Below are 15,605 nucleotides of genomic sequence, written 5' to 3' on the forward strand. Positions count from 1 at the left end.
TTGGAAATTTAAAGAAAAGGAGGAAAGAAAAAGGAGCCACTCTGCCTCTCAGAGCACTCACATTCTCAGAATAGAGTTTGGGTGTCGGAGTGAATTTCTGAATGCAATGAATGAAAAAAGTGCGAATGTCATTTCCACAAATATTGTTGGTTCACTTACTACATCAAGGCTATAATGACAAATGTGAATATGTTGCTGTTTTTAAATAGCAATCTTGAACTCTTAGCTCTCTTAACTCTTTGACGATGCCGTTTCACAAGGAATCAGACAAGGTGAGACTTATTGAGGAGCATATGTCGGCTTGCCTCTCCTTCCAAACAAGCTACAAAGGCAAACCCACCGCTCTGTCTCTGCCTGCAGGAGAACTTGGCGCAACGGAGGAGATACAGGTATGTCTGTTGGTGCATGCGTGTCACACTAACTGCATCGTGACTCAAAAAAAAAGGCAAAAACATAGCATTGTGAAATAAAACTAAGCAACCCATGTTCTACTTGGCAACATATTTGCATTTAGATGATAAATAAACTTATATTTTCCACTTGATGCCTTATCAGCTGAAAATCCCATGATCGACGCCAATTTTGTGATTGGACTGGAACATCCGTAAATAAAGAGTTTTTTAAAAAATCCATCTGGTTAAGACGACGCAACATGAGTGACTGCCTCAGTGATGCGCTCCCTAGTATTGTCTTTGTTTTTGTCTTTTTTGTTAATTTTTGCCAAAGGAGCTGCTGAGGTGGTTCTCCACAGCAGTCATCGAATCAGTCCTGTGTTTCTCCATCACAGGATGGTTTGGGGCCGCCACAAAAAGGTCCAAAATTTGACTGCATCACACAGTTAAGAATACGGGTAAAGAAATCATTGGTATCACACTACCCACTCTTGAGGAGTTGCACACCGCAAGAACCAAGACAAGGGCACAGAAAATCGTACTGGAACCACCTCTACATGCGCCACTCTTCATCAAACCATGCACACCATAACCAGCAGACATTCAAACTTCTTCTTCCCTCTTGCCATTAATTCCCTAAACAGTGACTTAAATCTATAGAGGCGCTGAGTAATTTTTGTTGATCAATATTACGCACCACGAGACAGTTTAAAGCTCTCAATGACTTTCTGAATACTGTAATTGCATCCCTAAAGTTGGACTAGAATTACTGCTACTGGTAACTTAAAAATAGAGCAACCATTAAACGCACCAACGACACAAATGTCAAAGTAAAGTAATGACGACACCACTGATCTCTGCTCGATGACTCTGCACGTTGTCGCACAGCTGCCATTGGGTAATACTACTGTACAATGGTACCCTTACATTACAGAAAGTCTTTGTTTATCGTAGTTGCTTGTTATTGCAATATCAGTGGAACTCATACTACTGGAGATACATTTCCTTGTCTGTTTTACAAACTTGAACGATAAAGTTGATTCTGATTCTGATTGTATGACTTGGTGAATTAAAAGGCAGTGTAAATGCGCTTTAATTAAATACAGTACCTTGAAGGAAGAAAAGTGCGATACAAGTGAATCCCATATACCGTATTTTCCGCACTATAGGGCGCACCAAAAAGTCTTCAATTTTCTTAAACGCTCACCGAGCGCCTTAAAATCCGGTGCGTCTTTTGTATGGTCATTACGGTAATACATCGACTCCAAGATGGCTCCTTCCTGGAGACATGCTTCCAATGTTATAACTTGCTGTTGGTTCAGTGAACTGTGTCGCTGCTTTATTAAATAAGTTTTTGTTGCAGCTCTGAAAAAGGAGAGCTGTGGTGTTCATTTTTTAAAACAGTCTCAGCAAATACAGGTACGTCTTTGTCTGTCTCCGTGCCTTCTTCCGTTCGACTGGAGAGGCGTTCAAGACCACCTCCGAAAAACGTAAACTTATGATTACTTCAATGAAACTACGAAAATTGAAAATCCATCCATCCATTTTCCGAACCGCTTAATCCTCACTCGGGTCGCGGGGGGGCTGAAAAGCAAGCGAGGATATTACAAAATAAATTCTATAGCCACCCCTACAGAATTTATATTGTGATTTCATCATTTGTGAATACACAACAAAGGAATAAATAACTACTACTGACATGTGATCGTGGTAGTCGTGGCGCGATGATCAAGGAAATGCCAATGCGTTTTTTGGAGGCGGTCATGAACGCCTCTCAAGTTGAACGGAATAAGAGAAGGCACGGAGACGGACAAAGACTCACCTGTATTTGTTGAAAAAAGGAGAGCTGTGGTTTTACTTATTTATTTTTTAAAACACAGACTTTATTAATGGTTTTCACAGTCTCAACAAATCCAGGTACTGTACGTCTTTGTCCGTCTCCGTGCCTTCTTCTGTTCCACTTGAGAGGCGTTCATGGCCGCCTCCAAAAAACGTAAATTAATTATTACTTTAATGAAACCACGAAGAAAATCAAGCGAGGAAATCACAAAATAAATTTTGTAGGGGGGGGGGGGGGGATATAGAATTTATTTTGTGACTTCCTTGCTTGATTTTCTGTTTTGATGCATTATTTTCAATTTTCGTAGTTTCATTTAAGTACCGTAATAGTTTATGTACGTTTTTCAGAGGCGGTCATGAACGCCTCTCAAGTTGAACGTACGCCTCTCGAGTTGAATGGAAGGAGCGTAGCACCATCTAGTGGAGGCATTGTAGATTGCGCCTTATAATGTGAAGCGTCCATTGTATGAATTTTTTTTTACAAAATAGCCATTCATTGAAGGTGCACCTCATTATCCAGTGTGTCTTTTAATGCGGAAAATACGGTACATTAAATTTTCGTTCTCAACTGTCAAGTGTAAGGACGCAAATCAGGGTGCCTGTCTAGTTTACCCTCGTTGCAATGCAATTACGAGAAGGAATTTCCTCCATCAAAGTTATTCATTAGATCTTTTATCTCCCATCTCTTGGTGGTGCCTCCCTCACTCTCATGGGAAGTTCCAACTTCATTACCGTCTTATTTGTCAATGAATTAAGTAATCCTTTGATCTTAATGCATTCTATTTAATCAAGGACGGAACTAATCCCACTTTCATCAATTTCCTTTTTTCTTTTGCTCTCTGTTTCCTTATGGCATAGGACTCATTAATTTAGCCCTTAATGAATGTGTGGGTAACTTCAAAATTATACAATGTATTCAATCACGACAGAAAAAATGTTCACGGCAGATTTTTTTTTTTGCCTCTGTGTTTGTAAACAAATAATCAGTTTTTTATTTGTTTGACCTTTGGAGAATTTTAGACTGACTGTCATTTAATAATTTTGCAGCAAGTGTTTTTCTGTCAAAATCTTTCCACATAATGGAAAAATCTGCCAAACAAGATGGATGAACTTCTTCTCCTCACAAAGACCAACAAAACCTTTGCACGTTCTGCTGCGCTCTGCTTCACTGAAACCTGGCTCAGTGACCGCCACCCGGATTCCGCGCTACATCTACCCGGCTTCCGCCTTCTCCGAGCCGACCGCGACACGGAGCTATCAGGGAAATCGAAAGGTGGCGGGATTTGCTTCTATATCAACAAAGAATGGTGCACTGATGTCACGAAGCTCGACGCACACTGCAGCCCGGACCTGGAGTCGCTGTCTTTAAACTGCAAGCCATTCTACTCGCCACGTGAGTTCACCTCCTTTTTACTAGTCGGTGTTTACATTGCGCCACAAGCTAACGCTAACACGGCGATTCAAACGCTAGCCGAACAAGTAAACAAACTCAAACTAAAATACCCAGAGTCACTCCTGATAATTTTGGGCGATTTTAATAGAGCACATCTTAACCGTGAACTTCCAAGATATAAGCAGCACATCGACTGTTTCACCAGAGAAGGCAACATTCTAGACCACTGCTATACAACAATCAAAAATTCATACCGATCGGTCGCCCGTGCAGCATTGGGTCTTTCTGACCACAATTTAATCCACTTAATACCTACATACAGACAGAAACTCAAATGTGCTAAACCGGTTGTTAAGACTGTGAAAAAATGGACAGATGAAGCAAAGCTAGCTCTACAAGAATGCTTAGACTGCACTGATTGGGGCGTCTTTGAAACTTCAACGGGCACACTGGATGAATACACAGACACTGTAACATCATACATCAGTTTCTGTGAGGACATGTGTGTACCAACGAAGTCCTTCCGCTCCTTCAACAATAACAAGCCATGGTTTACTCCCAAACTCAGGCAACTCAGGAAAGAGAAAGAGGCCGCATTTAGAAGTGGAGATCGGGCACTGTACAAACACGCCCGAAACCAATTGACAAAGGAAATTAACATCGCTAACAGAAGCTATGCAGAGAGGCTGAAAAACCAGTTCTCTGCTAACGACTCTGCATCTGTATGGAATGGCCTGAAAGCAATCACTAACTATAGAATGCCATCCCCCCAAACAGTGAACAATAAGGGTCTTGCTAATGAACTTAACATGTTTTTCTGCCGATTTGAAAAGGACACCCCCATTTCCCACACACACCCACCTCTACCAGAAACTACTCTATCTACCCCTCCACCCTCTTTTTCTCCACTACAGATCCACGAACAGGACGTGAGACGGCTCTTCAAGCAGCAGAAGATCAAGAAAGCTGCGGGGCCCGACAAAGTGTCCCCCTCCTGCCTGAAAGTCTGCGCTGACCAGCTGGCTCCGGTCTTCACACAAATCTTCAACAGATCTCTGGAGCTGTGTGAGGTCCCATCCTGCTTCAAACAGTCTACCATCCTCCCAGTTCCCAAGAAATCGGCAACATCGGAACTGAACGACTATCGGCCTGTCGCCCTGACGTCTGTGGTCATGAAGTCCTTTGAACGCCTTGTGCTGAACCACCTAAAGAACGTCACCGGACCCCTGCTGGACCCTCTCCAGTTTGCCAAACAGGTCTGTGGAAGACGCAGTCAACATAGGTCTGCACTACATCCTCGAGCACCTCGACAGCACAGGGACCTATGCAAGGATTCTGTTTGTGGATTTCAGCTCTGCGTTCAACACCATCATCCCGGAACTCCTCACCCCCAAACTTCTCCACCTCGGTGTGTCCCCTACGATCTGCCAGTGGATCCTCAGCTTCCTGACGGGACGGACAAAACAGGTGAGACTGGGAGCAACAACATCATCAATACGCACCACCAGCACTGGAGCCCCACAGGGATGTGTCCTCTCTCCACTGCTCTTCTCTCTCTACACAAACGATTGCACCTCAACAGATCCAGCTGTCAAACTCATAAAGTTCGCAGACGACACCACGGTCATCGGTCTCATCAAAGACGGCGACGAGTCTGCGTACCGCCAACAAGTGGAGCAGCTGGAGCTCTGGTGCAGCCGACACAACCTCGGGCTGAACACGCTCAAGACTGTAGAGATGATCGTGGACTTCAGGAAACATTCTTCTCCACAGTTGCCCCTCACACTATCCAACTGCCCTGTGTCAACCGTCGAGACCTTCAAGTTCCTGGGAATCACAGTCTCCCAGGACATGAAGTGGGAAGTCAACACCATCTCCATCCTGAAAAGGGCCCGGCAGAGGATGTACTTCCTGAGGCTGCTGAGGAAGCATGGCCTGCCACAGGAGGTGCTACGACAGTTCTACACGGCAGTCATCGAATTAATCCTGTGTTCTTCCATCAGGGTTTGGTTTGGGGCCGCCACAAAAAAGGACAAAATCCGACTTCAACGGACAGTTAGGACGGCGGAAAAAATCGTTGGCACCGCCCTACCCACTCTTGAGGACTTGCACACTGTAAGAATCAAGACAAGGGCACGGAAAATCCTCCTGGATCCCCCGCACCCTGCACACCACCTTTTCCAGCTACTCCCCTCAGGCAGACGCTACAGATCCATGCGCACCAAATCCAGTAGACACTTAAACAGCTTCTTCCCTCTAGCCATTAACTCCTTAAACAGTCACTGACGTAGTCACTCTTCTTGTACTACAAATACTGCTACTGGTTACTCTAAAATGGTTCAATGATTTGTTGTTTACGATGATACTAATGCAGCGTGTTATACCGGAGACAAATTCCTTCTGTGTTCTACATACTTGGCCAATAAAGATGATTCTGATTCTGATTCTGATAAAACAATGCCATTGTATTTATTTACCACAGGACTGCCCAAGTCCGGTACTCGAGAGCCGCTTTTCACGATTGTTACCAAGTTCCTGCAAAGCTTTCTGCTAACCTGATCATTTGAATCAGTTGTCTTAGAGGAGGGATACATCTAAAAACGACTGGCAAAGGGCTCTCGAGGACAGGACTTGGGCAACTCTTATTCTGTTGCATATTCTAGGAAGCCAGAACACAACTGTGAACATCATGTCAACATTAGTTCAAATACAGTACAAGTATTTTAAAAAATGCTCTTACCAGTAATGTGATAGCTGACTTGTCGGTTAATGGCAGAACTGTCATCGTCTCTTGTGTTCAGCACAGCTACCACTTCTCCTGGTGGGTCACTCTCATTAACTGTACCGACATACCGTTGCTCCAGGAAAATGGGTGAGTTGTCATTAATGTCTGATACTGCCACCGTAACAGTGGTCGTACTGGAAAGAGATAATGCTTCCCCGAGATCTGAAGCAATCACTGTGAATGTGTATGATGGGTTGGACTCGTGGTTCAGGTTCTTGCGGGAGGAAATCCAGCCTGAGTTCGAGTCAATACTGAACATTCCACTTAATGTATTGGAATCAACCTCTGAAGTGGTGAAGGCCCCAAGACGGTATGTTACTTGTCCATTGGCAGCTGAGTCTGGGTCATGTGCTTGCACTTGGATAACTCTGGTCCCAACTGGCATTCCTTCCAAAACGGTGGCTTCGTAGGAGGCGGCCTCAAAATATGGTCTATTGTCATTTAGGTCTAGTACTTTCACATGAACATCAACAGAAGTTACAGAATCCAGCTTGGCCTGTTGCACTGTGGCAATAACTTTGAAGTGGTATTCTTTGATATACTCATGGTCCAAGAGCTTATCGATCTTTATAACGCCTGTGTCTTTATCGATCACGAACACCTCATCTTTGTTGTTTTCTCCATTCTCTCCATTAACCAGGGAAAAGGCAGCGGTGAGCGTGTCATATCCAGGAGGACTGTTAAGGTGAACCATACCAATAGCATAGCCTATGAGCGTGTCCTCTGGTATGCGAAATAAATATGGATGATGACTAAATGAGGGAATGATGGAATCTGGAGAAAGAACATGAATGTAGGCTGACACGAGAGAGTGGCGCACTGGATTTCCACCATCCACAGCTTTTACAAAAAAAGATAACACAGAGTTTCTCAAATGGCTGAAGCTTCCTTTTGTCACCATCCATCCATTTTCAGGATCAATCTCCAAAATGTCTGCCACAGGGACGTGTGCCTCACTGTAGAGTGAATATTCCACCCTGGCATTGGTACCATCATCAGGATCGCTGGCCTGAATCTGTGTCACTAAAAATCCACTCGCAACATCAGATTTGACGGAAACTCTGTATTCGGTGGCACTGAAATGAGGTGCATTATCATTGTCATCCAAAAGTGTAACTTGTACTGTACAGTAAGAAACACGTCCACCTGAGTCTTGGGCAAGCACAGTCAATACTATGTCTTTATTCGCAGGGTCCTCACGATCAAGCTTTTCCACTGTGGTGATTTGGCCACTTGCATCAATGCTGAACTGGTTCTTGCCAACATCATTGACAAAGGAATAATCAACATGACCAAAAACACCGGGGTCTGCATCTACTGCCTTGACCTTTAATTTAAAAAAGAAAGAATACAATAAATATGCAAAGCTTTTTTTCCAATTACAATACAATAAGCAAAACAAATCACTAATTACTGCATGTATTCTTACCTGTATAACTTTGGTCCCCGCTGCAGCATTTTCTCTCAGCTCTGCTTCATATACATTCTGTCCAAACATCGGGCTATACAAGTTGGCTCCCAACACTTGAACATGAACTTGTGCAGTGGTGGTGAAGACCCCATCTGACACTGAAACATTAAGGCTGTAAACAGGTTCCATCCTTTCTTTAGTATGGCTAGACAAAGTGATAATTCCAGTCTTTTTTTCCATCACAAAGTTCATCTTTTCATTTCCAGACAAAATACTGTACTCCAGTTTGTCAATATCAGAATTGTCTGCATCCGAGGCTTGGACGCAGGTGACAAATTGACCCTTTGGTACCAGCTCATTCACATAGGCTTCATAAAGAAGCTGGTTGAAAACTGGAGGATTGTCATTTGTGTCATTCACAACTACTGTGACAGACATGTCACTACTTAAAGGTGGAAAGCCATTATCAGTAGCTCTCACGACAAAGTCATACTTTTGGACTTGTTCATAGTCCAGCATACGGGCAGTCAGAATGAGTCCACTGCTGCTGTCGATGTGAAAATAGTCTGTGTTGTTGTGTGAATCTGATAAGATCTGGTAAAGAACAATATTATTCTTTTCAGAGTCTTTGTCGGTAGCTATTACCTGAAGAGCCGGTGTCCCAATCACAGCTGTTTCCGATAAAACTACAGAGTAGGACATTTTCTGGAAGATGGGGACGTTGTCATTAACATCCTGAATGGCCACATTAATGTCGACCTCAGAACGAGCCCCAGTTAAATAGTCCGTTGCTCTGATGGTCAGATGATAATAGGCTGCTATTTCATAGTCCAAGGAATGGATGACACTGATGACTCCAGTGTCAAAACCAATGTCAAATTGAAGGGATGGATCTCCATCAACAATGGTATAAAAGATACTCTGACCTTCAGGACTTGTTGCATTAATACCAAGGACAGGTGTGTGCACTGCCACATCCTCATTGACAGACACCAAATAAAAAGATTTGTCAAAAACAGGCATGGCTTTGTTGACAACTGTAATAGGAAATTCAATTGTAGATGATAGTGGTGGATAACCACCATCTCTGGCATATATCACCATCAGGTATTCCATATTAGACAGGTCAGACTCAAAGGCCCTCTTGAGATTAAGATTGCCTGTTTGTCGATTGATTTCAAAATGACCGTGGTCATCTTTGAGGTAATAAGACACTACACCATTAATTCCTTTGTCCCCATCGACTGCCATTACTTTGAAAATGTGTGATCCTGGCTCAGCTTCTACTTGAACAGCTGCGTAATAAGGAAGTCCAACAAATATAGGGGCATTGTCGTTGATGTCTTCCACCTGGACCTTCACCATAACTCTGGCTGCATGCATACGGTCGTGTTCTCTTCTTGCTTCAACAACCAGTTCATAGAATTCTTGTTCTTCGCGGTCAAAAGGTAAACCTGTGGTTTGGATTACCCCTGAAGTTGGACGGATTTTAAAGCGTTTACCAGGGTTCAACAATGAGTACTTCAGTGGTTCATTGAGACGGTTTCCAACAGCATTGACGACAGCCACCTTGGTGATGTTAGATACATTCTCTTGAATTGAGGAAGTGTAGAGATTATTAGTGAAGCTTAGACCAGAATCCAGGGCTTCTCGCACAAGAATGGTTACCATAGCTGTGGTGGAAAATTTCCCATCTGAGACTTTGACACTGAAGCGGAAACGTTCGCTGGAAAAACTGTTGTTTTTAACAACTATGATACCATTGGAAGGTTTGATGGAAAAATGTCTCAGTGTTCCATCTGTGAAAGAGTAGGTGAGTCCTGTAGCATGTTTGTCTGGGTCTATGGCTGAAACCTGCAGTGCCTCCACTCCCACATAGGTGGGGAGAAGCACGACCGTTTCATAGTTACTCTGAGTGAAACAAGGTGGTGAGTCATTTGTGTCGACGACTTGCACCGTGACCTCAGTTGGGCTGTCTGCTGTCAATTGCGGTCTACCGTTATCCCTGACTTGAACATGGAAGTGGAAGATAGAAGACGTCTCATGGTCAAGATTTGCAATGGTCCTGATGGACCCAGTACCTGAGTCCACTGTGAAAATCATTTTTGCTGTGTCTTCCACAATCTGATATATGAGCAGAGCATTTTGGTTGTGATCAGCGTCAGTGGCCCTGATAACTAGAGGGGAATCTTCTGTGTTTAAAACTAGGCTGTTGACTGGTGCAGCTTCGCTGATGCTGCCATGATAGTGAAGTTGCTTGAACACTGGTGGGTTATCATTTTCATCCAAAACATGTATCAAAAGAGTTGCATTGGAGGCCAAGCCAGCCATGTTGGTCGCTTGTACTGTGAGAGTAAAAGATGCTCTCGTCTCATAGTCCAGAGTCTTTTTAGTTGTAATTACTCCACTGTATTGGTTTATCTGAAAAATTCGATCAGAGTTGCCTTGTTTGATGTCATAAGTGAGCGTGGACTGACTGACTGCACTGACTGTGGTGACAGAGGTCCCAATCACGGCATTTTCTGTGATGTCAGCTTGGTACTCAGGTTGAGGAAACTTTGGACCCGCATTGTTCGAGAGTGTGACAGCAATACGCACAATCGTGGTTGTGGACAGAGAGGGGGAGCCATTGTCTGTGACTCTGATAGTGAGTATGTAGTGACCGATACTGGACAAGTCGAGGTCATGTGCAACTGTGATGATTCCCAAAGCTGGTTCTATTTGAAATGAATTTCCTATGTTCCCTGTGAGAAAAGAACAAAAAAGGTTCATTGAAAAATAACAATTTCTAATCATATTAAAAAATCTTTCGTTGCATCAACCTGATTCAATGGAGTAGTGAAGCTCTCCATTCTTTCCTTTGTCTTTGTCCAAGGCAGTCACCTGGACAACAGCTGATCCCACGGCTGCTGACTCATAGACTGAACCCTCATACAGTGCACTGGTAAATATCGGTACATGGTCATTTATATCTTCCACCTCTACCAGCACACGAGCCAGGTTCTTCCGGTAAGGGAATTCCTGGTCTTTAACCTGTGGCAGGACACATTGTCAAATGTTAGTATCTCTAACGGAGCTACATCTTGGAGGAGTGGTTTCAATATATAGATAGGCCTTTACAGTAAGACTAAATCAATATGAGAAACACGTTTCCAAGTCATTTTTATTATTAAAGCAACGTATATACTAACCTACAATTTAACCCAAGTTCTGTGTTTTCACATTACTTCCTGTAAATTCCCACGACAGTATACTGTACAACAGGAGTCACCAACGTTTTTGAAATTAAGAGGTACTTCTTGGTTACTGATTCAGAGCTACCACTTTGATAAGACTACTGAAATAGAAAAAAAAAGCTAAAATAAGCCTTAGATGTTATCCTTAACAACTAATGATATTGATCTATGTGAAGACACTGACCATGTTAATGATTTCTCAATATTTGGAAATAGATAAATATCAGATGCAACACATTATTTTCAGGAATCTTTCCCAGGGTTTGTATTTTCAAATTTGAGAAAATAATCCCATCACTGGAGAGCTATTTTTAGAACAGGCCGGCAGGCTACTCATGTGGTCCTTGAGGGCCCCATGGTGCCCACAGGGTACATGTTGGTGACCACTGCTGTACAGTATACCTTTTATATTTTTAACATTCAAATCTCAGTAAATGTTTAAAGTTCCAAGTACAGAACATTCAAACATAGCTTCCGAGAAGCAGCAGCAATTTCTTGTAATATTTACATGTATATTTCATAAACAGGTCCCTCTCTCATCATCCTGAGTGCCAACTCTTTCCCCTCTCTGCGTGTGTGTGTGTGTGTGTGTGTGTGTGTGTGTGTGTGTGTGTGTGCGTGCGTGCAATAATTGCAGATATGGACACAGGCGTGTTAGAGCCAGCCAGCAGATGGCCGTGATTCTACCAATTAGCAGCTGCCTGTCTAACACCGGTCTTGGACTCCACCATGCTTCCAGATCGTCTTTATTGAGTTTATTGTCTCCAGCCACTTTCACTATTTAAGTTTAAATTCTGAAATACTTACCCTGCCCTGTTTTGCATTTTGTTCCCAGCCTGCCTCCTGCTCTTTCCTTTCACACCTGCTTCGATCCTGTTTTTGCCCACCTGGATCCTACGCTCTGATTCCTACTTTCCCCTCTCCTTTCCTTTCAGTCACCGACAAATCCACCATGTTACACTAAATATTTCCACATCATATTCTGCTGTTTCATCTCCTGCATTCCATCCTGTCCGGATGTAACCGTGGAGATTAAATCAATAGGATGTACTGTACTGTAACTTCATTTACAAACGACAACAGATTATGCTCAAGCGCCCTTCTTGTCAAGCAAGTGGAGGATTTGCAGGTAGAACATATATTATCTGTTTGTAAATGTCTGTTTTTAGGTTAAATGTAAACATTTTACAGACAATAACACATTTAACAGGTAGACATGACCACAACTCGACCATGGTCAGTCAATCCCGATGTGAATATCTCTTACCATCACAGTAAGTAAGTGCTGTGCACGAGCCTCATGGTCCAGACTCTGGGTTGTGTAGATCGTGCCCATGGTGGGGTGGATACGGAACAGACGCATGCTGTTTGGGTCTATTGCACTCTGCATGGTGTAACTTAGCCGATGATACTCATCTCTGTCCAGTGCTAGGACCTGAACCACTTCAGTGTCAGGAGGTGTGTCCTCAGAAATAGTAACATCATAGAATGGCTGGGAGAAGATGGGAGCGTTGTCATTGTTGTCAGTAACAGTGATGTGAACCTTGACCATGGAGAGAAAAGTCAGAGAAAAGGAGATATCACCGTTAAGTGGCCGTACTAATACATCTCTTGAAAGTATATGCAATGAATGCTTTGAAGTTATTTTTATAATGTCTGTGGAAAGTGACATTCTGGTGAACGCTTTGTGACAGAATTTTTGCCTGTGATAATAATAATAATAATACATTTTATTTGTGGGCGCCTTTCTAGGAACTCAAGGACACCTTACAACAAGCAGTTAAAATCACGAATACAATGTTAAAAACAGCATCAAATAAAATAAGAAAAAATACAACAAAATAAAAATAATGGCTTTATGGTCCGAGTGAATAGGCTTGTCTAAACAGATGTGTTTTGAGGCTGGATTTGAAATGTGTTAATGAGTCTGTATTACAAAGGTCAGCGGGGAGTGTGTTCCAGAACTGGGGAGCAGAGCGGCTGAAGGCTCTGTTTCCCATGGTGACGAGGCGAGCAGGGGGGACAGAGAGGAGGAGGAATGAAGAGAGCGGACAGGTGTAGGAATATGGATGAGGTCAGATAGGTATGGAGGGGCTAGGTTATGGATGGCTTTGAATGTGAGGAGCAGGATTTTATATTGAATGCGGTGTAAAATGGGGAGCCAGTGGCGATGTTGGAGGACAGGTGTAATATGGTTTATGTATGGTGTGAGCGTGATAATGCGGGCGGCTGATTCTTGGACCAGCTGAAGCTTATGGAGGTTTTTTTGAGGGAGACCGAGCAGGAGGGAATTACAGTAATCGAGTCGCGAGGTAACGAAGGTGTGAACAAGTATAGCAGTGGAGTGAGGAGTGAGAGAAGAGCGGAGCCGGTGGATGTTTCGAAGATGATAATATGCAGAACGAGTGATGTGGTTGATATGTGAGGTGAAGGAGAGGGTGCTATCAAGGATGACACCCAGACTCTTGACCTGAGGGGTCATACTTGCAAGCCGACCACAATGGTTGTTCCTCACATTGTGAAGTGAATTTGAAAAATTGTTTCTAATGGCTAGAATTCTTTGGGTTTGGATTGCAAACTGCACTGTGTCAGAAATTTAAAAATTGTAATTGCACCAAATTTGAAAATGTAGAGTGTAGGGAGGGTCCACCATGAACTGGTTGCCAGGCAATGGCATCTACATATAAAACATTTTTAAATGCATCAACATTTATATAAACATATAATCTGTCTCCTGGGAAAGTAAAACAAATAACATTCTAATTTGGTTGTTCCGCTTAAAATTATTTGAAAACAAAAAAAAAGCTTTAGCAGTAACTGTGATCGATACATATATTCTCAAATGCAATTTACTGTGACTGAAAACGGTCAAGGAACTGTTTAGGCCTGTTGTGAGAGTTGCGTGTTATGACTAGTAAAAGTCTGTGAGTCACCAATGATGAGTGAAAAGGCACAACATGAGTCAGCCAAAACACAGAGAGCTGTTTGGGGGACAGAAAGATAAAAACTATACACTCCTTTATACCAGAGGGATTCCAAGAAAAGATGGCCACATTTTTATTTTAATTTAAAAAGAACACCCCTGCGATTGGCTGGCAACCGATTCAGGGTGTCCCCCGCCTACTGCCCGAAGACAGCTGGGATAGGCTCCAGCACCCTCCCGCGACCCTAGTGAGGATCAAGCGGTTCGGAAAATGGATGGATGGAAAAAGAACACATAAAAAAAGCTGCTAACCTATAGAAAATCACTACCATAAAAATTTGTTGAAATTTCCACAATTTTTACATTTTGTCAAGGACATTACCATGGGACAGTTATTGCAGTATATTATGTAACAGGATTTTGGAATTATGCATACTGTTCAACTGCACAACATAATCATTGTTCTCTAACTATAATTAGAAATAAATTATAGCATCAATATTTGTTATTATAATGTATTTATTGCAACAACCTTGTCATGGCACACACAGTTGCAGCCGAAATCAAAATATATGAGATTTATGCGTGCCATCGTCTCTAATATCAATGGGTGAATTGGATGAGTTTGCCTGTACTGATTTGTTTTTCAACTTTAATAAAGAAATCAAGTCTATTAAATGAGATTAATCATATCTGAATAGTCAAAATTTAAATTGAGCACTCTATTTTAGAAACAATAACATTCTTAATAGATTGGAATAGATAGTTTAAGGCACAGAGAAAATGGTTTCATGTTAGTGCGCTGTACTTGTACAAACGTCTTCTTGTGCATTTTATTTCCCGGGCCCACTATTGCTGGTGAAATGAGGCCAACTTCCACCTTGTATTATATTAAAGGCAGCGTCAGAAATGACTGATTCCATAGAAACTCACAGTAGAACTGTTTGTTAATTTTACAAAAAGCATTTGATACCATAAATCACAATATATTATTGATCAGTAAATTGGAGCTTTATGGTATTGGGGATACACCATTCAGCTGACTTAGAAGCTATTTAAAAGAAAAGCAACAGTTTGAGGATTTGAGGGTCAATGTTGGGACCAAAATTGTTCAAATTATATATCCGTGATATTGAAATGTGTGCTATTTGCAGATGATACAACTATTGTGGTTTCTGGTGAGAAAACGCAGCATATTCTGGACAAAATTACCTCAAAATTTAAGCATGTTAAGAACATGGCTTGATAACAATTTATCAATAAATAAAATAAATAAAACTACATTAATTGTATTTGGAAATGTCAAAACAATACACCACATAAGTATACAAATATATGGTGTAGATTCAATTTCAAGGGTTAATTGTTGACAGTAAAATCCGCTGGAAACTGCACATGAAATTGTAAAAAAAAACAACAACATCAGTGTGATGTCTAGTCAACTTTTTACTCTGTTTGACACTAAGGTGTTTCATGACCCAGCGTCAACTCTATATGAATGTACTTTTTACCTTATATGCCTGTCTTTTCACCTGATAAATGTGGTTACGTGCTGATTAATTTCCTGTCCTATGGTCTGTGTATTGAATTATTTTCTCCCCTGACTCGCTGACACTCTTTCTCTAT

At 42.2% G+C, this 15,605-nt stretch overlaps 1 protein-coding gene across 1 annotated transcript in view; it reads right to left on the minus strand.

Annotated features, from left to right (window-relative positions):
* LOC147197778 (protocadherin Fat 3-like) overlaps window positions 1–12,010 on the minus strand; it is a 58,207-nt gene extending 46,197 nt beyond the window's left edge. Inside the window, exons 1-4 of the mRNA XM_086125774.1 lie at window positions 11,969–12,010; window positions 10,643–10,853; window positions 7,839–10,564; window positions 6,365–7,736 (exon numbers count right to left, since the gene is read on the minus strand). Coding sequence (XP_085981900.1) covers window positions 6,365–7,736; window positions 7,839–10,564; window positions 10,643–10,853; window positions 11,969–12,010 — 4,351 coding nt within the window. The remainder of the gene's footprint in view (window positions 1–6,364; window positions 7,737–7,838; window positions 10,565–10,642; window positions 10,854–11,968) is intronic.
* Window positions 12,011–15,605: the final 3,595 nt, after the last annotated feature.

The sequence above is a fragment of the Hippocampus guttulatus genome, chromosome 12 (assembly GCF_054856545.1).
Source record: "Hippocampus guttulatus isolate MCC_2025c chromosome 12, RoL_Hgut_1.0, whole genome shotgun sequence".
NCBI classification, from domain to species: domain Eukaryota; kingdom Metazoa; phylum Chordata; class Actinopteri; order Syngnathiformes; family Syngnathidae; genus Hippocampus; species Hippocampus guttulatus.